Raw genomic sequence first — 27,094 nt, forward strand, 5'->3', positions numbered from 1 at the left:
TCGGTATACTGCAGCCTTCAAAGGACGCGTCCTACCTAGCATGCAGCCTTCCAAACGACACCCAGCCATTGCGCTAGCGTTCGAGTCTTTGCGCATGCGCATTACACAAATAGCGCAGAGCTTGTCACTGTGACTGAAGGTGGCGAGGTAAGTAACCTACTTACACTGCGCTGCGCTGAAACCTGTTTCAATAAACTTTACTTGTCTCATTAAATCGTTGCAGGATGGTTGTGTATAGGAACGTTATAGAGACATTCGTATGGAAACTCCTCCATTTTATGCATTCAGTTTACGGCTGTAAACTAAAGGAATGTGAGTTAGCTGCTGTGCTAACTTAACAATCACGGAACTGCTCGTACACAGTTAGTCTTTATCCGTTTGTCTGAACGTTTTATGCATATTAAAACGGTAGCTGGATGAAAATAATGTGCATGAGATCCGCTTATTTTCCATTGTGTCAGACAAAGATGCCCATGATATCTATATTTTTTAAGCATTTAATTAATATTTAATTTTTATGTTACAGGTTATTTTTAAATATAGTATTGTTACTTTTCCTTATTAGCATTGCCTGCTAATAAACACTTTGTCTGAAAATGAACAAACATGAACTAGGCTATAGGCTACTTATTTTGGTATATGTTTATTCTAGTATTTACGAAACTAAAATAAACTATTGTCTGGCTTCTTCTGCCCTTATAGTTACACTGAAAGTTAAGAGCAGAAGCAATCTGCTCATTTCTATACGCTAGTTAATTGTTATTTTGTTCTTGAATAGTTCCTCTCGAGAGGTATCTGTAGAAATGTCAAAGCTTGTTCGCTGTAAGGGGTTTAAACTTTGTGTTTCAGTCAGTTTGCTGTAATACTTCATGCTCTTCCTGTTCATGGCTGTTTATCTTTTAGCCTGAAAGATTGGAAATATAGCATCCTGCTGTTATACTGACTTCTGAAACATTATAAATGATGCATTATAGATGTAGCCTAACTAACATGTTGAGAATCTATTTAGACTTTCTTTATCTCGTTTCTTCTTTTATTGTTGAGATTTTGCATATTATTTGCAGGGTCAGGTTGAGCTGATGCGCAATAATGTAACATGGTGGACTTTTAACCACTGAGTGAACCACTGCTGTGTGTGTTTAGATTTTTTGATGTTGCCCTTGCCAGAGTTGCCTTTAGCTTGCTTGCTTGGGGCTTAAAAAAAGACATCAAGGCATGAACTGGGGGCGTTATGATATTTAAGAAATTAGGGCATGATTTTCTGTAATGCTGCTTTAAGCTATGTATATTGTGAAAAGAGCTATGCAAATAAAAATGACTAGACCTGACTTTTTACTAATAGAAAGAGACTTAACCATGTAAAGAGAAATTGGTATTGTAGAATTGTCCCCTTTAAGTGTGGATATCTTTCTCGGCAGACTTGTAACGGTTAAAGATGACGACTTCTTGGAGTGATCGGCTCCAGAATTATGCAGAACTTCCAGCCAACATGGATGGTTTATCTATGAAGAAGTACAGAAGAGAGGCATACCACAGGTAATGGTGAATTTCATTCATGCTGTCAGCTTTGTTGGTGCTGTTTAGGCTAATCTAGGCTCTTGATTGCAAACTACTAAATATCCCTATTGTCATTCCTATAATCACTCCATTCCTTACACATGTAGCCATATCGCTCACCTGTTTCCATATCTATTTGTTATGTTCAAGTTAAGTTAATTCAGGCCTAATAATATATTATTCTTGTTACAAGAGTTGTTGCAGAAATGTTCTTGTACATATTTAAATGATAAAGTCTCCATTCCAGTTATGATTATTGTCATTCATGAAGACATTCTCATTAAGACATTTAACTTTTACACTCACAATGCATTTTCAGTATAAAAGCTCATTGCCTTAACAGTAATTTCCAGTGTAAATCTCTATATTTAGTGCAGCAGGTTTATAATTATCCTCTTTATTAAAAGAGATACAGGCATGACAAGGAGTATGTTTGCTTTTGCCATGCCGCTTTCTGGATGCACCTGTGTCTATGCACGTTTTTCTGTCAAGATCTGTCAACTTCATCGTTGAAACTACAGTATGTTGCCCTGCATGTGATGTAGGCAAGAATCATGTATTACCAGTTTTGTGCTCATTTAAAAAAATGCAGTGTTTTTTGACTATGCTAACGTATATTGAATATTTTCAAGTAATGAATAAATGTATTGCCTTAATAGTGGATATGCACATTCTGTCACTAATATGCCATATTTAACCAGGCCCGTGTTTCTTATTAAACAAGCAGACTTAATTTTTTTCATGTGCTATGGCAGGTCATTTTGGCCTGACAACATAATGCGTGCAAGTTCCTAAAATGCTGTGTTTTGTCTTGACAAAGCCAAAGAATTCTTTAATAAGAACACTCTTTAGTTACATGCAGAGTATACTATGCTTTCAAAGTTTTCTTCACAACAAACATCAACACAGCCAAAATGAGCAACATTCAAAGGGTATCATGAACAGACATGAATTGTCATTTATACAGTTGAAGACAGAAGTTTACATACACTTAGGTTAAAGTCATTAAAACTAATTTTTTAACCACTCCACAGATTTTATATTAACAAACTATAGTTTTGGCAATTTGTTTAGGACATCTACTTTGTTCATTAAACAAGTAATTTTTCCAACAATTGTTTACAGACAGATGGTTTAACTTTTAATTGACTATATCACAATTCCAGTGGGTCAGAAGTTTACATACACCAAGTTAACTGTGCCTTTAAGCAGCTTGGAAAATTCCAGAAAATTATGTCAAGCCTTTAGACAATTAGCCAATTAGCTTCTGATAGGAGGTGTACTGAATTAGAGGTGTACCTGTGGATGTATTTTAAGGCCTACCTTCAAACTCAGTGCCTTTTTTGCTTGACATCATGGGAAAATCAAAAGAAATCAGCCAAGACCTCAGAAAAAAAATTTGTGGACCTCCACAAGTCTGGTTCATCCTTGGGAGCAATTTCTAAACGCCTGAAGGTACCACGTTCATCTGTGCAAACAATAGTACGCATGTATAAACACCATGGGACCATGCAGCCATCATACCGCTCAGGAAGGAGACGCATTCTGTGTCCTAGAGATGAAAGTAGTTTGGTGCAAAAAGTGCAAATCAATCCCAGAACAACAGCAAAGGACCTTGTGAAGATGCTGGAGGAAAGAGGTAGACAGGTATCTATATCCACAGTAAAATGAGTCCTATATCGGCATAACCTGAAAGGTCGCTCGGCAAGGAAGAAGCCACTGCTCCAAAACCGGCATAAAAAAGCCAGACTAGAGTTTGCAAGTGCACATGGGGACAAAGATCTTTCTTTTTGGAGAAATGTCCTCTGGTCTGATGAAACAAAAATTGAACTGTTTGGCCATAATGACCATCTTTATGTTTGGTGGAAAAAGGGTGAGGCTTGCAAGCCGAAGAACACCATCCCAACCGTGAAGCATGGGGGTGGTAGCATCACGTTGTGGGGGTGCTTTGCTGCAGGAGGGACTGGTGCACTTCACAAAATTGATGGCATCATGAGGAAGGAAAATGATGTGGATATATTGAAGCAACATCTCAAGACATCAGCCAGGAAGTTAAAGCTCGGTCGCAAGTGGGTCTTCCAAATGGACAATGACCCCAAGCATAACTCCAAAGTTGTGGCAAAATGGCTTAAAGAAAACAAAGTCAAGGTATTGGAGTGGCCATCACAAAGCCCTGACCTCAATCCGATAGAAAATTTGTGGGCAGAACTGAAAAAGCGTGCGCGAGCAAGGAGGCCTACGAACCTGACTCAGTTACACCAGTTCTGTCTGGAGCAATGGGACAAAATTCCAGCAACTTATTGTGAGGAGCTTGTGGAAGGCTACCCAAAACATTTGACCCAAGTTAAACAATTTAAAGGCAATGCTTCCAAATACTAACAAAATGTATGTAAACTTCTGACCCACTGGGAATGTGATGAAAGAAATAAAAGCTGAAATGAATCATTCTCTCTTCTATTATTCTGACATTTCACATTCTTAAAATAAAGTAGTGATCCTAACTGACCTATGACTGGGAATGTTTTCTACGATTAAATGTCAGGAATTGTGAAACACTGAGTTTAAATGTATTTGGTTAAGGTGTATGTAAACTTCTGACTTCAACTGTAAGTGCACCAGAACAGTTCTTCATGTAGTGGCATTAGCTAGTATGCTCTGATGTAATATATAGTCCATGTATTCCTTTATTACAAAGCTTACCACAGGAACTGGCCCACTGTCATCCTTCTATGAGGTATGCTAAGTTTTGTTGTTGACCTGCAATGTTGACTGGTCATTTGTTTTTGTAATTTATGTTTTTTATTTTTTATTTTTTGCCCATGTAATCATCACAGCACTAAAAATACAAGATGAATAAAACCATCAATGTTTTTGGAATGTGCTGTGATTTTAAGTAGGTGTCCATAGGAAGACATATGATGGGATTTGAATCTGAGATCACTCCTTCATTCTTCCTTCCTTCCAGCTACATCTCCATTCTTCATGCTCTTTTAACACATAATTTCCCTGTAGCATAACAGCTAATTTGTTCCATGGAGTAAATGCAGATTCAGTTTTTATAGTCTACTGCAAATTCGTACTACCATTAATTTAACATTTCCATTATTTGTTTTTAGGAATGAACCTTTATTAACTTGTTACATCTTGATATTCTTAATAATTGCATTTAGGAAACAAGTGATTATAAAAAATGTTTATGCCATGTAAATACAATAACAAATACATACCTTTTTTAAAAAGTTTGCTTAGATAAATCTAACTCTGCTTGTTTATTACTTTTTAATCCCTTAACAATGAAAGCTCCCAGGTCTGCCCAAATGCAAATATCTGTGTCCAAGTGCAAATGTGATGGATCACAGTCTTTTATAAATTGGATATTATGTTTCATGTTCTTTATACATAATGTTAAATATACATATAGTGTATTGTTTTTACCAGCTGGGTTATGTCACTTATTCAGAAAAATATGTTTTTGAGGTTTGTTGTGCAGATGTGTTCAGCGGACTGAGTATTTGCATGCTTTATTCCTGAATGTATTTTTTAAAAAAAAGTTGATATTGCTCTATTTTTGGTCTTGAACGGTCATCAGCTCATGCCCTAAAACTTGATTTATTTAGAAATCAAGGAATATAACCTTGCCATTTGCTCCATTTTGCATCTCATATTTTGCTGCAGTTGGCTTAATGACAGTTGATGTCATTTAACTGAATGCATATTTTCTTTGTGTAGGATAATGTGGAAAATTCTGATTTATTGCTTTCACAGGCCAGACTATGTCAGTGCAACTCATTATTAACACTAATATGAACTCCCTGAGAGTTGAACAGCTCACAGGTTGTGTTCAAGGCAATGGAATAATACAGTCTGCTGACTCTAACACTGTTTGCAAGTGAGAGAATATTGAACGTCTATGACATTGGCCTTGTATTGATTTGTGTTGTTTACCTCCTCAGAGTTTTTGTCAATAGAAGTTTGGCAATGGAGAAGATAAAATGCTTTGGCTTTGATATGGACTACACTCTAGCAGGTAAGAATAAATAACAGTCTCTCAACTCGATGAGCTGTCTCTAAGACAGATAGGGTCTACATAGTGCCTTTGTAGTCATTGCAGTCATTTTATTTTGTATGGACACTATGAAGTAAGTTCAGAAAGATCTATTAAGAATTGCAAGGTGTTGCTAAATGGTAATATCCTAACTAAGTTAAACCATGATCTTATGAATTTGGTATTAAAGCCACACACGTACAGTGGTGTAATGGCTCTTTAAATAGCACCCGTTCTCAGCTGGCTCAGTTCTGAGGACTTATGCTTGACTTCTTGCTCTTTATTTGAGTAGGGAGGCTCTGAAACAAGTACTGTATGTTATCCTGATATGAGACGTGGTCCTCTTGATAGGTCAACATCTTATTTATGGGCTTCTATCCATAAACAAGTGTCAGTGTTTACAGGAAAGGGTTTTAATTTCATATGGTTAGTCAGATAGATAGGGCCTTGCCTGCCCTCATTGCCTGATGTCAACACCAGGTGTGAGCTGCTAAGTTTAATAGAGCAATGCCCATATGATGTGTAACGCTCTTCTAATTTCAGTGCATTGAACTTGCTTAGCTTTGCAAATGTTTCAGCAGAAAAAAAGTGAAGTGTTTCTAGCCAGACTTAGATGCTTTTCCATTTGAGGTCAACAAAATGTGTTTTATTGCACAACCATTTTGACTTTTATCTCTAGACTTATTATTACACTAATGATAATGTGTTAGTATCCAAGTTTAAATCTTAAGCTGTAATGTGTTCTTTCTGTTGATTAGTTGATAAGTGTTGCCATAATGATACGTCAGAGAGTTTAGGATTCTTTATGAAAGCTTGTTCACGGTTAAGCCTCGCGTTTTTAGCAATGTTGTCATTTCCTTACTCTCTAACAAGCAGAAGTCCATCTGCTTATTGGGGAAATGTTTATTCTGATGTTGTTTTCAGGTTCAAAGAGTTTTCCTGTAAAATGCCACATAATAGTACTGGTGCTTTGTTGGCATGCAAGTTCATACAATGCTCCCACAAGTATGTGGACACTTACTGTAAACCACTCAGAAAAATGTATGAATGTTATTGCATTAGTTTAAAAATAATCAAACCAAGTAGAATTTATTTGAAAGAAAGTAGCACAAGCACACTTTACAAGAAAGAAAAATGATAAAACAGAGTACATATGCTGTTAAAAATAAAGACAAAAGCATTTCTGGTTATTAAACTTAGTGGAATATGTTCATTGTTATGTCATAGTTACATTCTGTGGACACTGTACATTTAAACTTATTATTTAAAACCTTCTGATTAGGTACCAGTTATAAAAATAGAATGTGACAGTGCAATACAACTATATCTGTGGGTTTGTGTATGTTAACAGCTTTTACAAGAGCTCTTACTTGAGGCGGGATGTATATGGTACAGCAATAAATACTTGCAGCATGTAATGTGTGCCAGCACACAGTGTGTTTGTGTATCTGTTGGGATGAGAGGTAAAGTGCAGATCAGTTAATGATGTTCATTTGAGGAATTGTGTGGGACTCGAGACTCTACTGATTGAAAACTGATACTTTGCTGGAGACTTGGATACAAAGTGAGTAATAGTACCCATCTCAAGGGTGCAGTGGTAATAGAGCAGGATTGTAATCTAAGTAAATTTCTGTTTCATGACACACGTTGCATCTCAGCTCCATGCCTTTTCATCCTTTTGACTGGTTGTTCATAGCCTTGACAACAAAGCTCCTACCTTGAACTGTAAAACTGCTGTCTGGTGATCTAGTTAGAATTTAGGACACCTCGTTTTGCAGTGTGAATTGAGTTGTGGTTCCCAGAATAAAGCCTTTTATAAAATATGAAATAAATCAGTTCACCTAAGCCCTTTTGCTTCTGCAGACAATTCAGTAGTTCAGCTCTGGTTTAACAGGTTCCTTAAGGGTGCTCTTTGCTCTCCTTTTGACACCAAGAGACACCAAGACACAGTTACTGTGTCATCCACATAGCATTCATTCTAAAGTCCAATTATAGATTACTCTCGATCAGGGTTGTTGTCGAGGGGACCACTGGAAACATTGCTCCAGGCCCTGTGTTGAAAGGAGCCCACTAAGTTCTTGAATGGTCTAGCCTACCTATTGGGTGCAGGAGTGAGGGGACACCTATTCACATTTTGTGCCGGCCCTGCTATTATGAATGGGGTCTGGTTTGAAATAGGAAGTGAGGGGCACTATTAAATACAGCTGTGGGAGGGTAATTAAGTATGAACATCTTTCCTGAAGAGCACTGCACCCTTTCAACCCTCACTTTCACTGGTTTGTTTCATTAATAGTATTTTATTTTGATGTTCATTTGTGGTTTTCGCCACATGTGTACATTATTGTCACTGATTGATAGTTTTGTCTTTGTGTCCTTTCTTTGTTAATAGTGTATAAGTCTCCCGAGTATGAATCCCTTGGCTTTGATCTGACTGTGGAAAGATTGGTTTCCATTGGTTACCCACAAGAGCTCCTAAACTTTGTCTATGATCCTGCTTTTCCCACAAGGTGACCTGAAAGATCCTTTCCAGCATTTGTAATGCAGTCATCCTGTATTTTTATTCCATAATTTGATTAACAATTTTTTATATCTTGCAGAGGCTTGGTGTTTGATACAACTTACGGAAACCTGCTGAAAGTAGATGCATATGGAAACATTCTTGTGTGCGCTCATGGTTTCAACTTCCTGCGTGGGTGAGTCACACTCATAATTTAAGAGCTGTTGATGCCCTGGTTACTGAAGCATGGTGCTTATTTTCATTCGAATTATCATAGTTGAGCCACAATATAGACTGTTTCCATCTTAATATATCTGTTTTTATTAGATAATAAAAGCCTTCTTTTTATAAATTTTTACTTGAGTATTGCTTTGACAGTAAATATGTAAAGACATGAAAGCTCTCTCATCATATACTCACCCTCATGCCATCTCAGATGTGTATGACTTTCTTCTGCAGAACACAAACACAGATTTTTAGAAGAAAATCTCAGCTCTGTAGGTCCATACAATGCAAGGGAATGGTGACCAGGACTTTGAAGCTTAAATAAAGCACATAAAGGCAGCATTAAAGTAATCCATACGACTGGTTAAGTCCATGTCTTCAGAAGCAATATGAAAGAAGCAATTCAAGTTCTTTTTAACAATAAATTGTTCTCCGTGCCCAGTAAGTAGCAATATGCACGAAGAATGTGAATCGGCAAAAACAAAAAAAGAAGAACTCTTAGGAGAGAAGAGTGCTTAGGAGGGCTGTTTGAAAGTAGATTTTTAGTTTAAAAAAAAGGACTTAAATAGTAATCTGTTTCTCACTGACACACATCATATTGCTACTGAAGACATGGATTTAACTGCTAGAGTCGTATGGATTACTTTTATGCTGCCTTTGTGCTTTTTCTGAGCTTCAAAATTTTGGACCCTGTTCATCTGCATTGTATGGACCTACAGAGCTACAGAGGTAGTCTTCTGAAAAATCTTTGTTTGTGTTCAGAAGAAAGAAAGTCATACACATCTGATATGGCATGCGGGTGAGTAAATTATGTGAGAAGTTTCAATTTTGGGTGAACCATTCCTTTAAATTAGTACATTAAAAGAATATTCTGTGAATTATATTAAAGTCTTAATTGCACTTCCACCCAGCAAAAAAGTCATAGTTTGTTGTGTATTTGTTTTTATTTCTAGTCCAGATATAAGAGAGCTGTACCCAAACAAGTTCATTCAGCGTGGAGATACAGAGCGATTCTACATCCTCAACACACTGTTTAACCTACCAGGTAAAGAGTCTTCACTCCACTCCTGAATGCATTATACAATTTTGCATTTATCAACCAATATCAACAGCACAATATACAGTCTGTGCGTTAGTTAATATAGTTGTTTTTGTACTTTATCAGAAACGTACCTCTTTGCCTGCTTGGTTGACTTCTTCACTAGTTGTGCCAGATACACAAGGTTTGTTTTATTAATTGTACACCTTTCTTATTACATCACTATGGTGTTGAATAGGTGGTGTTGATGTGTAAATGTAGACGGTCATGTGTTAATATATTCAGGTTTCTGATATCAGAAATGCAAGGATTTCAGAAAGAGTCTTTTTGGACTGGAAAGGAAGTTTCTGAAAGTTAGAGTATTTTTGCATAGAACTCATTTATTTCAAAAGATAGAAACTTGGTGTTTCATTTCATGGTTCCTTTAAAAGGGCCTTTCTGAAACCGCTCTATTTATACCCTTTTAATGTAAAGTGTGATGGCACCATTAACATCTTTTGCATATAATACGTCCTCAGTTGTGAGATGGGCTTTAAAGATGGAGATCTTTTCATGTCCTACAAGAGCATGTTTCAGGATGTCAGAGATGCTGTGGATTGGGTCCATTTCAAGGTAAAGGCTATTTTTAGGTGTCAGGATGTTGCTTTTCTTAAAAAAAAAAAAAAAAAAAAAAAAAAAGGACTATAAATGTCAAACTATGAACAAAACAACTGCTTCTCTGTGACATTTCAGGGGTCACTGAAGGAGAAGACCGTTGAAAACTTGGAGAAATATGTGGTGAAAGACGTGAGTCAACCAAATAATAGCACAGCTATTTGCAGACATGCATTTTTGTGGTGCCCAATATCATGTTCTATGTTTATTTATATTTTACTAAAATAATAAAACATTTTGTGTGTGTTGATGTCTTTTGTTGTCTTTTTCATTTAGGCTAAATTGCCATTGCTTCTGAGTCGAATGAATGAAGTTTCCAAAGTGTTCCTTGTTACCAATAGTGACTACAAGTACACAGATGTGAGTCTTTAGCACAAGCATCTGACACACATTAATAAAGGCTAAGTTAAGATCATGTTGCAAAGAAAAAATCTATTGAATTTTGGTTAAATAAAAACAGATGCCTCCAGAAAAATAGAATTATTGATGTAGTTTTTCTCTTTCAGAAAATCATGACATACTTGTTTGATTTTCCACATGGTCCAAAAGTAAGTCATCTTCAGATTTTTTTTGTGTGTGTATTTTGTAAGTTGCATTTCTTTTTTTTCTTTTTTTTTTCTTTTTTTTTTTTGGCTCAAATACGCATTGAAAATGTCTATCAAGTGTCCTTGAAGCGGCACACACTGTACTGTATAGTAGAAACCCCTGAGGATGTGTGTCTATAACACGGTTGGGTACATAGTTTGAAGCAAGTTTTTTCATTAAAAAGTGTGCTATTACCAAGTATTGAGAGAAAGGATATGACAGAGTGTGTCAAGGGCCATATGAGAACTAATTGCTTTGCCTTTTTACAGCATACACAAAGACAAGTGACAGACCGAATTTGTCATTTATTTATTACAGGTGGGTAAACCTCATCAGCCCTGGCAGTCCTACTTTGACCTCATTTTAGTGGATGCCAGGAAGCCTCTGTTCTTTGGCGAGGGCACAGTCCTGAGACAGGTGGACACGGTAAGCTCTCCTAAACTTACAATAGTCAGATGCCATTAACCTGCAGGTGTAATATGGGTTTTTATTTCAATCAGATGAGTTTCCTATTGATTAGGTTGAATTGTTTAGATTCAGCCATGTGTCTGTTCTCCTGTTCTTGCAGACCACTGGGAGGCTTAAAATCGGTACATACACAGGGCCCTTGCAGCATGGCATTGTGTATTCTGGTGGTAAGCTAAAATGCGTGCTGGTTATGTTACTATTAAGGACAATTCTATTCTGCATTGCAAGATTGATTGTTTTTTCTCCTCAGGTTCCTCAGACATAGTGTGTGACCTACTCGGAGCGAAGGGGAAGGAGATCTTGTACATTGGTGACCACATCTTTGGAGACATCCTTAAATCTAAGAAGCGTCAGGGCTGGAGAACATTTCTGGTGATTCCTGAGCTGGCTCAGGAGCTGCATGTGTGGACTGACAAGAGCAGTGAGTCTCTTTGACCTGCAAACACACAATCGAGGGAAATGTTTGAGGACCGTTAGTAATCTTCATCAGAAAAGACATCTGCCATGTGAGCGGGTGAGGACATGCAGTTCACTGTGTTCTTTATTTATTTGCAGCGCTGTTTGAGGAACTACAGAGTTTGGACATTTTCCTGGCAGAGCTCTACAAGTAGGTATTATCCACTAACCCTTGCTCAGATGTTTGTGCATTTGATCACCTCCATCCAATGGCATGTGTGCATGCACTTGCGAGTCCCTAGAGAAGCACACGTTGCTGCCTGCTGTCTGCAGCCATTTGACGTGCAAATAAAGGGGTGCACAATCCTTTCTATTTTAAAACCAACAACGCACTGCTTCTCTTAAATTTAACTCATTCCTCACTGTTCTCACCCCATGCCTCTCTATTTCCTCTGGTACCTTTCTCTCTATATCTACCTATTTTTATATATCTTTTCTTGCCTCTGTCCATAGGCATTTGGACAGCAGCAGCAATGAGAGACCCGATATCAGTTCTCTTCAGAGGAGGATTAAGGTATATTTAAGCAATGACCACGTTTACATGCACCCTCGTAATGCGATTAAGGCAATATTGCGGTTAAACTGAAGCTCATGTAAACAGAATACTGAGATTATTTTATTGCGATTCTGCTAATAATCAGAGTAATGATAATTGCAGTAAGATATGTGGAGTACTCCTAATTTAATTGCTTTTCTACAGGCATGTAAACGCTTTAATCACATTTCTTCCACTTTGACCAAAGTGCGCCTGTGCTAGTGCTGCAGATACATAATGTTACGCTCAAGCACTATGGAGGACCGAATGTGACAATATTAAAAATAGATAAATAAATAAACAGATTTGCAAAGAAATGTAAAAAATAAAAATTGTATTTAGAAATAAGTACATTTTTTAATTGTACATTAGTGTTTATACATTTATTTATTTACATATGCTTTATTGTATATATTCCCACATTTGTTTATTTATACATTTATTTCCACATTTATTTCAAAATTGTTTAATTTATACATTTATTTATTTCCACATTTATGTATTTCTACATTTCTTTGTCCACATGGTAATGAGGGGGCGTGTTTGTAGCAATCAAGTTCAGAGTGCTCCAGAGTGAAGCTTGAAGGCCACTGTGACATCTTGTGGTTAAGTCACATAGGTCAAATAGGGAATGAATGATCTCTATTCAATGAATGACTTAGAGAAGGGCTACTCAACTTTGGAAAGCTCAGGGGTCGCAAAGCTGGATCCATGTAGCCTCTAGGGCTGCACTATTAATTTTTATAGAAATTCTTATATATATATATATATATCTCACCTCAGGTGAGATTGAGACCACACATGAGCACACACACTGTTTCTATGAATGCGTGCTGACAGACCGTCGCTCTCATGAAACATTAGCTTTGCTCAGATATATTCTTTGTTGTTTATTCTTTGTTTGTAATATTTTTGATGATGGGCCAAAAAAGTTGACTCGGGTAAAATGTTTTTTTTTACTTCTCAAGCACAAATCTGATAAAACCGAGGAGTTCTAGTGTGAAAGTTCTATCTGTCAATCAACTGTTGCTCTGAAACAAGATTTTTAAACTTGCCGGTTTTGTGCGTCTTTAAAAGGAAATAACCATCTGAGCGGGCAATTTAAAAGCACATATACATGCACAATAGGCTACTTCACAGAACTTCATCAGTGTGCCTGATATTAATACGAAGTGACACAGATGAAAAGCACAAACACCTGAAGTTTATACAGGTATTCTACTACACTAGTTGATCATTCTGCTCTAATCGTCAAGCTTGTGCTTAGGTCAAACGCAAGTACAATTTGTGCTGATTTTTTTCACTTTCTTTTTGTTCTTCTACTTTTTTGAGACCCTCACTTCGAAATCCGAACACAAGTGGTCAAAAGAGATGCATATTGTATTACACCAGTTGTTAATGGTGACTTGTCTCGCCCATCCACTTGTGATCGGATCTCCCATAATGCATATTAATACCAGATGTGACTGGGCACACACACACAGAGAGAGTAAAGTCACGTAAAGGTGGTTAAAATTAAAACTGATACACTAAATGCTTTTCTTGTTTCTTTTTTATCTGTCAAAATGATGGACAGCATTTGGAAACATCCATCAAAATTTAATTTTTTTTATAAATGATGGAGAATTTTCAGTTAAAGCAACCCCTGGTTACATGTATGGCTAAGTGATAGCTAATTAAACTAACAACAGTACAATTGTTTTATTTTTTTCAAATGTGTTAATTATCAAAAAATAAAAAAAATAGTTCACTACAAATTTAAACATTGAATAAATAAATGTGATCAGTGGGCAGACATTTGCTGTGCCTGAAATTACTCACTCGTTCATTTACCATTCACTACAACCTTTGGAGCGATTTTTCAGGCTGTTCTAAAGGGAACCAACCACATTAAAGATAAACACAGTCTAAAATCTAAACAGAAGTAGAGGATATTGGTTAGAAATAGGTTAATAATGTGTTGATCTGGCAAATGATTCCAAATTAATAGCTGTGCATCTCTCTTTCTTTGCCCTATTGCCTCCCTCGCTGTGCTGCTGCCCTACATACGTACTGGCCCTGAATAAATGCAAGCTTTTATCACCAACATCCACTGCGTTTACATTAAATATGATTAATACTTGATAATTTCACGTGTGCTGCCTTTTGTTGATGTCAAAGTGTCTGTAATGAGATCAGTTGAAGTTGCGGTTTTGTTCAGATTGACTGTCAAGATTTTCAGCCAAATCCCAGATGGCTGGGGTTTCTAAAAGAGTACACACAGGTATGGTTACCGTGATATGAAATGACTTAAAAAGTGTTATAAGATTTAAGTCATATCTCCCATCTCTAAGTCATTCATTGAATAGAGATCATTCATTCCCTATTTGACCTATGTGACTTAACCACAAGATTCAAGCCTTCAAGCTTCACTCTGGAGCACTCTGAGCTTGATTGCTACGCCTGAAGTGGAAAACACGCCCCCTCATTACCATGTGGACAAAGAAATGTAGAAATACATAAATGTGGAAATAAATAAATGTAGAAATATTCAAATGTATAAATAAATATGGAAATAAAAACATGTATAGATAATTAAAATTTAAATAAATAAATGAATAAATAAATAAATGTGGAAATAAATACAATATAGTATAAATAAGGAAATAAATGTATAAATACTTATTTATGTACAATTTAAACATTATTTATGAATGAATGAATGTTACGTTTATATAGCGTTTTTCTGACAGTACACTCAAAGTGCTTTACACAGTGAACAGGGGACTCTCCTCAACCACCACCAGTGTGCAGCATCCACTTGGATGATGTGACGGCAGCCATAGTGTGCCAGTACGCTCACCACACACCAGCTATTGGTGGAGATGAGAGAGTAGAGTTATAGAGCCAGTTAATGGATGGGGATTATTAGGAGGCCATGATTGAGAAGGGCCAATAGGGGGAATTTGGCCAGGTCACCCCCCTACTCATTATGAGAAGTGCCCTGGGATGTTTAATGACCACAGAGTCAGGACCTCGGTTTAACGTCTCATCGAAGGACAGTGCATTTTTACAGTATAGTGTCCCCGTCACTATACTGGGGCTTTAGGACCCACACAGACTGCAGGGTGAGCACCCCCTCAGGCCTACCTAATACCTCTTCCAGCAGCAATCTTAGTTTGCCCCAGGAGGTCTCCCATCAAGGTACTGACCAGGCTCAACCCGGCTTAGCTTCAGTGGGCAACCGGTCTTGAGCTACAGGGTGATATGGCTGCTATATTTATAAGTACACTTTTCTTTGCAAATATGTTTATTTATTTTTATATTGTCACATTCGATCCTCCATAAAGCACTTCGGAAACATTGCAAAACAGAAGCTGCGCTTCTTGGCTTTCCCTGAAATGGCAGTTCCTTGCAGAATCTACAGCCCCATAGCAAAAGAAAACATTTTCCTGAGTTGTGAATGTCCGTTTGCAGTCTGAATCGAATGTTTGTGAGATGAAATAAAAAAACATATGCCACAAAATAACGGCAAGGAAACACGTCTTGCTTGTAGAACACAACAACATCCAGCGCCCCCAGTGTAGTCTGACTCGCAAACAAATTACTGTTATGAACCGATTGTTTTTAGTGAATTATAACAGACAGAGCAACCAGTGTTGTCTGACAAACAAATGACTTATGAACCAGTTCATTTTAGTGAATCAAAACAGACAGAGCAACCAGAGTATTCCGACAAACAAATGACTCTTATGAACCGGTTCTTTTTAGTGAATCAAAACAGACAGAGCAACCAGTGTAGTCCAACTCACAGATTACTCTTATGAACTGATTCTTTTTAGTGAATCAAAACAGACAGAGCAACCAGAGTATTCCGACAAACAAATTACTCTATGAACCGGTTCTTTTTAGTGAATCAAAACAGACAGAGCAACCAGTGTAGTCCAACTCACAAATTACTCTTATGAACTGATTCTTTTTAGTGAATCAAAACAGACAGAGCAACCAGAGTAGTCCTTATTATTGCAATAATCAGAGTATTGGTGTAAATGTAAACATGGCCAAAGTCACATGAGCAGGAGTGCTGATATACTGTATACAAAAGTTCTACAAACAAAAAGTTAATACTGAGTTACTTTCATTCCAACAAAATGTGGCCAGTTTGTATATTTTATCCGGCAATAAAAATAGGCAAAATCACACAACTCCACTTCCTCTCTGCACTGCTCACATACTCTGGTCTGGAACACCACGAACATAGACAAGTAGAGTGATAAAAACATTGAAACGTCCCAGTGTTCTGTTACTGAATATCAGCATTCTTGGCACACGCTTGACCAATCAAATAAGAGGACCAAAACTGTTGTTGTAAAATTTCTGATACTAGGGTAGAAAAAAAACCCTTTGTTTCCTTCAAGTTCAGAATAATATGTTGTCTTTCTGTGTATCTGATCCTCTCAGAAAGTGACCCATGACATGGACATGTGTTATGGGATGATGGGAAGTCTGTTCCGCAGTGGTTCTCGTCAGACTCTTTTTGCATCTCAAGTTATGCGTTATGCTGACTTGTACGCTGCATCCTTCATCAATCTGCTGTACTACCCCTTCAGCTACCTGTTTAGAGCTGCCCATGTGCTGGTGAGTTCAACAAACAGACAACAGTTGTAATAATCATGGATACACTGGTCATAAGAGAATGAAATCCGAAAATGCAGAGCGGAAATTGTCCCAAACAAGTGAAAATGAAAAAAACTTGTTATTTAGAATCAGAATCAGCTTTATTGCCAAGTATGTTTACACATACAAGGAATTTGTCTTGGTGACAGAAGCTTCCAGTGTACAACAATACAAAAACAGCAGCAAGACATAGATAATAATAAAAAATAAAACTAATTATACACATACGTACAGACAGACACATACATACATACACACATACACATGGGTAGTGCAAACCTAATACAATCTGTTATATGTTATGTACAGTGCAAATACAAATCTGTTATGTACAGTGCAAATGTTTTTGTTTTTGTTTTTCCTGAGGAATGAAATGGCAGAAGAGGTTGGATGTGTTGGATAAATATAAGAAAGACTAAACTGTGTATTGCACATAGTTATTGCTCAATGGGGCAATTTAACTGTTCATGAGATGGATATCCTGAGGGAAAAAACTGTTCCTGTGCCTGACGGTTCTGGTGCACAGAGCTCTGAAGCGTCGGCCAGAAGGCAACAGTTCAAAAAGATAGTGGGCAGGGTGAATGGGGGGTCCAGAGTGATTTTTCCAGCCTTTTGTCTCACTCTGGAAGTGTATAGTTCTTGAAGGGGGGGGGGGGGCAACCAATAATCCTCTCAGCAGTCCGAACTGTCCTTTGTAGTCTTCTGATGTCTGATTTCGAAGCTGAACCAAACCAGACAGTTATTGAAGTGCAGAGGACAGACTCAATGACTGCTGAGTAAAACTGTATCAGCAGCGCCTGTGGCAGGTTGAATTTCCTCAGCTGGCGAAGGAAGTACAACATCTGCTGGGCCTTTTTCACAATGGAGTCAATGTGGTTCTCCCACTTCAGGTCCTGTGAGATGGTAGTGCCCGGGAACCTGAATGACTCCACTGCTGCCACAGTGCTATTTAGAATAGTGAGGGGGTCAGTGTTGGGGTGTTTCTCCTAAAGTCCACAATGATCTCCACCATTTTGAGCGTGTTCAGCTCAAGGTTGTTTTGACTGCACCAGACAGCCAGCTGTTCAACCGCCCTTCTGTATGCAGACTCATCGTCATCTCGGATGAGGCCGATGACAGTGGTGTCATCTGCAAACTTCAGGAGCTTGACAGAGGGGTCCTTGGCGATGCAGTCATTGGTGTAGAGGGAGAAGGGTAGTGGGGAGAGCACACATCCCTGGGGGGCACCGGTGCTGATTGTACAGGTGCTAGAAGTGAGTTTCCCATCTCACAAGCTGCTGCCTGTTCGTCAGAAAGCTGGTAATCCATTGACAAATAGACATGGGAACAGAGAGTTGGTGTAATTTATTCTGGAGTATAGCTGGGATGATGCTGTTGAAAGCTGAACTGAAGTCCACAAAAAGGATCCTTGCATGTGTCCCTGGTCTCTACAAATGTTGCAGGATATGATGCAATCATATGTTGACTGCATCATCCACAGACCTGTTTGCTCGATAAGCAAATTGAAGGGGATCTAGAAACGGTCCAGTGATGTTCTTCAGGTGGGCCAACACCAGTCTCTCAAATGATTTCATGACCACAGACGTCAGGGCGACAGGTCTGTAGTCATTAAGTCCTGTGATTTTTGGTTTCTTTGGGACAGGAATAATGATTGAGCATTTGAAGCAGCATGGCACTTCACACTGCTCCAGGGATCTGTGTGAAGATGGGGGCCAGCTGGTTAGCACAGGATCGAAGACACGCTGGTGAGACGCCATCTGGGCCTGAAACCTTCCTTGTCTTTTGTTTCTGAAAGACGCGGCTTACATCATCTTCACAGATCTTAAGTGCAGGTTGAGTAGCAGGAGGGGGGAGGAGGGGGGATGCAGGAGATGTTGGTGTTTGTGTGAAGTGAAGGTCAGAGTGGGTGTGGGGTGTGAGATTGGGCCTTTCAAATCTGCAGTAGAACACATTCAAGTTGTCAGCCAGTTGTTGGTTCCCTACAGAGTTGGGGATAGGAGTCCTGTAATTTGTGATTTGTTTCATGCCACTCCACACTGATGCAGGGTCATTAGCTGAAAACTTGTTTTTCAGCTTCTCAGAGTATCTCCTTTTAGCCACTCTGATTTCCCTGTTAAGTGTGTTCCTGGCCTGATTGTACAAGACTTTATCCCCACCCCTGTAAGCATCCTCTTTGGCCTGACGAAGCTGCCTGAGCTCTGCTGTAAACCACGGTTTGTCATTGTTGAACTTTAAATAAGTCCTAGTAGGAATGCACATATCCTCACAGAAACTGATATATGATGTAACAGTATCTGTGAGCTCATCCAGGTCTGTGGCTGCAGCCTCAAAAACACTCCAATCCGTGCAATTGACACAGGCTTGTAGTTACTGCTCTGCTTCATTGGTCCATTCATTTACAGTCCTTACTACTGGCTTGGTTGATTTTAATTTCTGCCTGTAGGTTGGAAGAAGATGAACCAGACAGTGATCAGAGAGTCCCAAAGCTGCTCTAGGGACAGAGCGATATGCATCCTTTATTGCTGTGTAACAGTGATCCAGTATGTTCCTGTCTCTGGTGGGGCATGTGATGTGCTGTTTGTATTTGGGCAGTTCACGTGTGAGATTTGCTTTGTTAAAATCCCCAAGAATAATAATAATAATTGAGTCCGGGTATTGTTGTTCCATGTCTGTGATTTGATCAGTCAGCTGTTGCAGCACCGCATTCAAACACTTGTTTGGCGCGATGTACACACTCACCAAAATAAACGAGGAAAACTTCCGCGGCGAGTAGAAAGGCTTACAGTTAATAAAGAGCGCTTCCATATTAGGACAACACATCCTCTTTAACATTGTTACATCTGTACACCAACTTTCATTGATATAAAAGCATGTTCCACCGCCTCTCGTTTTCCCCGTTAACTCCGTGATGCGATCTGCTCTGAAAAGCTGAAGGCCCTGCAGATATAATGCACTGTCCAGAATGGCTTCACTCAGCCAGGTTTCTGTGAAGCACAAGGCAGCAGAGGTTGAAAAGTCCTTGTTTTTGCATGTGAGGAGATGTAGTTCGTCCGTTTTGTTAGGAAGAGAGCGGAGATTTGCAAGATGAATGCTCGGCAGCGCTGTTAGAAATCCGTGCCGACGGAGTTTGACCAGCGCACCGGCTCATGAACAGCAGAGTTGCGCCTCCAACTCAAATGTCTAACAAAACATCTGAATATTCGAAAACCAGGAAAAGATTGTCTGGTACATGCTGTCAAATGTTCAGCAGTTCGTCTCTGTTAAAACTGAATGGAAAAAGATTACTAAACACAGGACAAACAAAAACAACAAAAGAACTGAGGAGCTCCACACCGAGGCAGCCATCCGCGGCACCATTTAGGGGGTATTTTTAGCACAACTTGGATCGGCTTTGGTTGTTTATAGTCACTGTGGAACACCGCTACTTGCCTCATTAATAAAAAAAAATTAATGTGTGGTCCCAGGTGTATAATGGCTATTTTACTACTTCTAATGTTGCTTATAAAATCCATTTTATAATATTAGTTTAACTGTTTGTTTTTTTTAATCGTTTGTTTAAAACTCAAGTGTAACATAATGTAAAGCAGCTGTTTTCTCAACTTATTCATTTGTTATGAATAATCTAATTTTTTGGTTTGCATCATCAAGTTCCAAACTAAAAACTAAATAATCAAATGACATACTGTAAAGTTCTTTTTAAAAGTGTTTAATTCAGTAAATTATCTAAAAATAGCCATTACCACATAGTTATTTAACCTCGTGCAACCCAGTGTACACATACTTGGTCATTGTATTTTGCCTTCACTATATACAACACGTAATTTTAATTAATTTAAACTCACTGATCTCAGTTCAGGAGACTCTGAGGGTTAAATTTTGACATATTGAATCATGCGACAAAACATGGCGCCGACCACAGTGGAGTTTGTCTTTGAGAGAAACGCCAACAAAAGTACATCTAGAAACATTATTAAGATTTTACGCTGAAACCTGTTTGAGTCAAAAGATTAGAGTCTCTAGTTTCATCCAATATGCCATTTTTTTAAATTTGAGTGATTTATTGCGAACCGCCATGCTGCTAAACGCAATGTACATTACAGTGGACAATAGCACAAGTTTTTCATTAGAAATCCTTTATTTACTGTGCATTATCACATTAAGAATTTTTTTTTTCAGAGGCTTTATATGGAGTTAGGATGAAAATACGGTGCATTTCAAACTGTGTTGAGACCAGTGCAGACAGACAGAAGTCATTCATTAAATAGGGAGCAAGGGAGCATCTTATAGCTTTCATATGAAGCTAAGTGCATTCTATCCAAACTTCTATCAAAAGTTCAGTTTCAGTCTGCAGATGATGTTTGAAACACTCAACATGTTTGGCAGACATGGGACAATAGTAATCAGTACATAGATTCAAAATGTATAATTTTATTTTAACTTGGTTGGCAGTGATTGGATGATGCTGGCCATTAATTATGCTAATTATGATTGGTAAAATAATTTAGCAATGGCTGTCACTTGTTTGTTTGACAGTGCAAAGAGAGAACATTGAAGTTTTGTTGCCAAAGTAGAAAAAAAACATTGTAACATAAAAGTTAAATAATTTTATTTGTATAGTTTGTCTGTAACATCTATACATAATGCACACAGCAGTCATGCTCGGGTCTCAGGAGGTTTATATATATATAAAGTTTGGGGTCACTTGCCTGAAATGTTTCTCATGATCTTAAAAATCTTTTGATCTGAAGGCGTATGCTTAAATGTTTGAAATTAGTTTTGTAGACAAAGATATAATTGTGTCAACATATTAATTTATTTAATTACAAAACTAAAATTTTATAAAAATAAAAAAACATTTTTTGAAATGGATGACTTGGACCGAATAATTAAGAAAAGGAGCCACTATGTGACAAGCATATAGATGGGAACTGCTTCAATACTGTTTAAAAAGCATCCCAGGGTGATACCTCAAGAAGTTGGTTGAGAAAATGTCAAGAGTACATTTCTGCAAAATCTAGGCAAAGTTGTTAAAGTTGCTTGAAGATGCTAAAATATAACATAATTTTGATTTATTTTGGATTTTGTTTAGTCACAACATAATTCCCATATTTCCATTTCTATTATTCCATAGTTGTGATGACTTTACTATTATTGTAAAATGTGAAAGAAATAAAATAAAAACATAAAAATAATGAATAAGTGACCCTAAACTTTTGAATGGTATTGTGTGTGTGTGTGTGTATATATATATATATATATATATATATATATATATATATATATATATATATATATATATGTCTGGCTAAAAATTACTATACTGTGATATATTTTGTTACAGTGGTGTTAAAATGACTCATACCATGATATAAGATTTTGTTCATATTGGCCCTAATGGGCAGCAACGGCATTATGAAGTCTTGCAGAAGATCCATTTCATGCAATAAACTATAGCAACTGCTTTTGTGTCTGTGGTTTATGTTTAGATGCCTCATGAGTCCACAGTGGAGCACACTCATGTGGACATTAATGACATAGAGTCGCCAATGGCGACACGCAACCGCCACTCCATTGACTTCAGAGAACGCGAATGTAAGAGACATCAGCTCACCCGCTCCATAAGCGAGATCAACCCTCCCCACCTCTTCCCTCAGACACCACAGGAGATCACGCACTGCCATGATGAGGATGATGATGAGGAAGAGGAAGAGGAGGAAGAATAAGCAGACCTTTGGCATTACTGTTAAACTGGATTCAGGTGCTTCAGAGATGTGTCTATGGTTTAAACAAGTTTGATCTTTGCATATACATTCAGCCATATATTTTGTCGGGATAAAAGAGAATATGTTTATTTCTTGCATTGTATATTTCAAACCAGGTTCCATATTTCGGAGTCTGATGAGAGTACGAAGCTAAAACTGGGGCTTTTGTAGTTCCAGAATCTTATTTTGAAATTAGGTTTAAGGAAATATCTCCATAAGCCTTCGCTCACAAAACCGTTTGTGGCCACACTTGAAAATGTGTTGAAAAAAATATTAATAATAATGAAAATATTTAATTGATTTCACTGTTTTGGTTAACAGAGATTTGAAAGTCCCTGTTTAAATTGCATAACAAACATACAATATTTGCATGATATTGAGGGAACATATAAAGCAAGATCTGTCTCTGATTTAGTTAAGCTTGAAATAATAGCATGCATACTCATACTATGGCTGCATGAATTCTTTTCGATTGCATCCAAAGTTTTGGAGATGAGCCATGTAGTTTGCTTGGAAGAATTTCCTTAGAAATGTCACACCAACAATGAAAGCTTGCGAAGTAGAAGACTGCACCTCTCTCAATGGCTGTTAAAATGTTGTAACAGATTATCATGCTTCTTTTTTGTCAGAACTGTTAGTATGCAAACTGCTGTCATATTATTGGGTAATTTCTAAACAAACATTTAAAAAATGAAACACATGCAACTTGCCATTTTATGCATGGGTCACAAGTTACTTGGCAATGCTGCATAGCTGAAACTGAAGAGTAAAGAAGTCCTCAACCTCACCTTTTTTAATGGCTGCTAATAACTGCTTGGAAGAATAAGCCAACATTGAAATATCTCTTAGGAGCCATTCAGACCAAATGCGTTGTTGCGCTAAACAACAAGCTAGACTTCGACATTGTCTAGTTGTCTAGTTAGTAAGAACTTCCAACTTTTAAAAATGTGTCCTCAAGGTGCTTTCGTTCTGTTCTATTCGTTGTGCTGCGTCTAGCTTTTTTAGCGCAAGAACGTGTTCAGACTGAACTGCCCCTTTTGTACTCACCATTACTGTGTTGATTGTTAGACCTTGAATCTAGAGCATAGATTCACGATTTGCTATTTTTATATTCAATGATATACAGAATATTTTAATTTCAAAAAATGTTGTTTGAAGTTAGTGCAACCATAACATTTGGGTGGAGACAGTGATTTAATAGGGAGAGGGCTTATATAAGCAGGTGTGGTTGTATTAAATGGAACCTGGCCATGGAAACAAAGCTTTGTTGGTAACAGTGGACCAAAAGGAAGAGAGACTCTGTCAAAATGAACATTTTCTAAGCCATTGTGTTCAGGTAGAACCTACAGTACAAGAACAATCCAAAGCCTCTGTCTTATGGATCTGGACCCTGTATGTCATGAACTTAATCTGGGGACTATTACTTGAAGGATTTTTCTTTTCTTCGATTGATACAGTGCTCAAATTAGCACTTTGGTGCTTTTGTCTTTTAGATGTTGTTTTGAATCAAGGAGGGAATTTTAGATGTTTGAGATGTAAATCCATTTATAAAACTACAGTATTTCTCTTGGATCATTCGAACAGTATTTTAAGTTGGGATAAGAAACAAACTGTGGGCTTGAGTTCTCTCAAGATGACCTTTGCAAATGTGATCTCTGAAAGACCACAGAAAAGAAGTGATGCATCCATAACCAAAGACTGTCTTCCCATGAAGTAATCAGTATCCAATGCATTTCAATCAATCACAGGTTCTGTTGAAGATTATTGAGCATTTTTTGGCTGTACTGTTTGATAGTGATATTTTTTAGTTATTAAAAGACTTTTAAAGGACTTTTAGTTATTTAAAGTAATTAAACCCCTCACTTTTTATTTTTGGCTCTTCCCTTTAGGGTAGATCTACTGTATATCGTGGGTGTATTTACATTGATTGTGTTTTAGATTTTTCTGTACTTTTGATAATTGTTTTAAAAAAAATGTTTTTTTGTTGTTGTTTTAGTTGAAAACAAAGGCCTGTGAACAAATGTTTTTAAAATTGTTTCCTCCTTTTATTACTTTTTGATTATCGCTTATTAAGATGTTCCTGCATGTTGTTTTGGGATGTTTTGCGTGCGTGCGTGTGTGTGTGTTTAGGGTTTATCTTGTGCTTTACTGTGAAGAGAACTATCACAGAAAATGCGAGGACTCGATCTTACTGTAATTTTAATTTAGCAATCTGAATGCTTTCTTATGACCTGTGTTTATATACACACTGGCGGCCAAAAGTTTGGAATAATGTACAGATTTTGCTGTTTTGGAAGGAAATTGGTATTTTTTTTCTGATTAACACTTTTTATTGATTCACACATTTGAAACAGAAAAACAAAACATATATTCATAGAATCAATAGTTTATTTGTCCTCAAAGAGGAAATTTGTTTCCACCATGGGTGCGTAGAAAACATAAACACAACAACACCATACATATTAACCAAAACAATCACAAACATAGAGAAAAAAGAAAAAAAGATCATACAACGAGTTCCAGAGCACAAGATGGCATTACAATGGCTGATGTGTTTAAAGCTAGTATAGCCATAGGAACAAAACTCCTACCATAGCTGGCCTTTCTGCACATGGGTAGTCTATACCTGTGGCCAGAAGGGAGGAGGATGAAATACTGTTAAAGTGGATGGTCTGGATCATTTAACATTGTATGTGCCTTCTGGAGCGTATGTGAAATGACACAGTCCAATAAATTAGGGGTAGGAATACCAATACCATCCCCCCAGACTCTGTTTTATCAGGGAGTAATACACTGAGATGCCTCATGACCTTTTCCAAAAGCAGCAATCACCAATCCCAGAGTATCTGCCACTCTAGGTGGGTGTATACTACTCCCACAAATAGTACAAAGCAGGTGGCGCAGCTGTAAATACCTGAAGAATTGAGACCTGGGAATCCCAAAATGTTGAACCATATTTTCAATGGATCTCAACACTCTATTCTCATATAGGTCACCGAGCGTATTAACCTCCCTCACAATCCACACTGTCCAGCAGAAAGGGAACTTATTAATACATAATTTGGGGTTCAGCCATATGCTTGAAGCAACATTTAAATAAATGTCTGAATTAAACACTGGACACTTTTGTCCATAGTGTGCAAATGTGAGATAACAGGGTGCAACTTAACTTCACTGGTTAGTTTGATAGAAAGGCTTTGCAATGGCGAAATAGGGGCAAGAACTTCCTATTCAATACAAAACCAGGAAGGGGCTCTCTCAGGTGGAAGCAACCAATGAGCCAAATGTCTGAGACCGAATGCATAATAATAAAACAAAATCTTGGGTAGGCCTAGCCCACCTTTGTCAATTGGCCTATGTAACTTATTGAAGTGTAATCTGGGACGTTTACCATTCCAAATGAAAGACTTTGCTATGCTATCAAATTGCTTGAAATAAGAGAGGGGGACATCTATAGGGATAGATTGTAGCAGGTAGCTGAATTTTGGAATACAATTAATTTTAATAACATTAACCTTCCCAGTAGATAAATGTAATGAAGCCCACCTGCCAACATCGCTCAAAAACCTTTAGAGGTTAAAATTAACTCTTAACTAAATCACACAAATTTGCTGGGAATAAAATACCCAAATTCTTAATTCCCTGTTTGGGCCACTGGAAGGCACCTGGCTGGAAGGCCGTTACTGGACAGTACGCTGTCAAATCCAAAGCTTCGGATTTAGACCAACTGACTTTGTATCCTGAGAACTTGGAAAAGGAATTAATAATTCTGTGGAGGCAAGGCATAGATCTAGTAGGGTCAGAGACGAATAATAAAATATCATCTGCGTAAAGCAGAAGTTTATGCGCCACACCTCCCGCAATCATCCCTGGAAAATCATCCTCCTTTCTTATTGAGGCTGCTAATGGTTCCAGGGCAAGACAGAACAATAATGGGGAAAGAGGGCAACCCTACCGGGTTCCCCTATCCAGAGTAAAATAATCTGAAATTAATCAGTTCGTTTGAACTGCAGCTACCGGTTATCTATTAAGTAACTTAATCCACCAAATAAAAGTATTCCCAATCTTAAAAAGATAGTCCCATTCTACCATATCAAACTCCTTTTCAGCGCCAAGTGAGATGGCAGCGACCGGAGTCTGATCGTTCGCCACTGTCCACATGACATTAATGAAACACCTAATGTTATCACAAGAGTTACGGCCCCGAATAAACCCCACCTGATCTATATGTATAAGAAATGTCATAACTTTACTCAATCGGTTAGCCAAAATTTTTGACAATATTTAACATCTTAATTTTTAATATTTTAGCTGGATCAGGGAAATTGGACGGTAACTCTTACACTCGCTTGGATCTTTGTCCTTTTTTAAGAATCAGACTGATCCGGGCTTGTGTCATGGTTGGCGGAAGCTTTCCATTCTTTAATGATTCCGTATAAACTTCTAGCAAAAGTGGAGTCAGTTCTGTAGCATAAGATCTAAAAAATTCAACAGCAAAGCCGTCTGGCCCCGGAGCCTTGCCTGTAGGCAAGGCTTTAATTACCTAGCCAAGCTCCTCCAAGGTTACCTCACAATCTAGAGAATTTTTTTGCTCAGTCGTCAGTTTAGGATGTTC

At 37.8% G+C, this 27,094-nt stretch overlaps 1 protein-coding gene across 1 annotated transcript; it reads left to right on the plus strand.

The window, feature by feature from the left end:
• On the plus strand, nt 1-27,094 carry LOC127412163 (cytosolic purine 5'-nucleotidase). The gene is made up of 18 exons (XM_051648305.1): nt 1-147; nt 1,419-1,536; nt 5,511-5,584; nt 7,992-8,109; nt 8,200-8,295; nt 9,278-9,369; nt 9,490-9,547; nt 9,882-9,975; nt 10,096-10,149; nt 10,294-10,377; nt 10,524-10,565; nt 10,921-11,028; nt 11,171-11,237; nt 11,321-11,491; nt 11,626-11,677; nt 11,980-12,040; nt 16,502-16,678; nt 22,204-27,094. Exons 2-18 carry the CDS (start codon nt 1,436-1,438, stop codon nt 22,438-22,440), a joined length of 1,686 nt encoding a protein of 561 aa, XP_051504265.1. The 5' UTR covers nt 1-147; nt 1,419-1,435; the 3' UTR covers nt 22,441-27,094.

This window comes from Myxocyprinus asiaticus, chromosome 21 (assembly GCF_019703515.2).
Source record: "Myxocyprinus asiaticus isolate MX2 ecotype Aquarium Trade chromosome 21, UBuf_Myxa_2, whole genome shotgun sequence".
Classification (NCBI taxonomy): Eukaryota; Metazoa; Chordata; class Actinopteri; order Cypriniformes; family Catostomidae; genus Myxocyprinus; species Myxocyprinus asiaticus.

Excerpts from the sequence above, each read along its gene's own strand:
- LOC127412163 (XM_051648305.1), top strand. The coding sequence starts at position 1,436 with ATGACGACTTCTTGGAGTGATCGGCTCCAGAATTATGCAGAACTTCCA. Across the intron at positions 9,370-9,489 it reads CACACTGTTTAACCTACCAG|AAACGTACCTCTTTGCCTGC; the intron begins GTAAAGAGTCTT and ends GTACTTTATCAG. Across the intron at positions 11,678-11,979 it reads TTCCTGGCAGAGCTCTACAA|GCATTTGGACAGCAGCAGCA; the intron begins GTAGGTATTATC and ends CTCTGTCCATAG.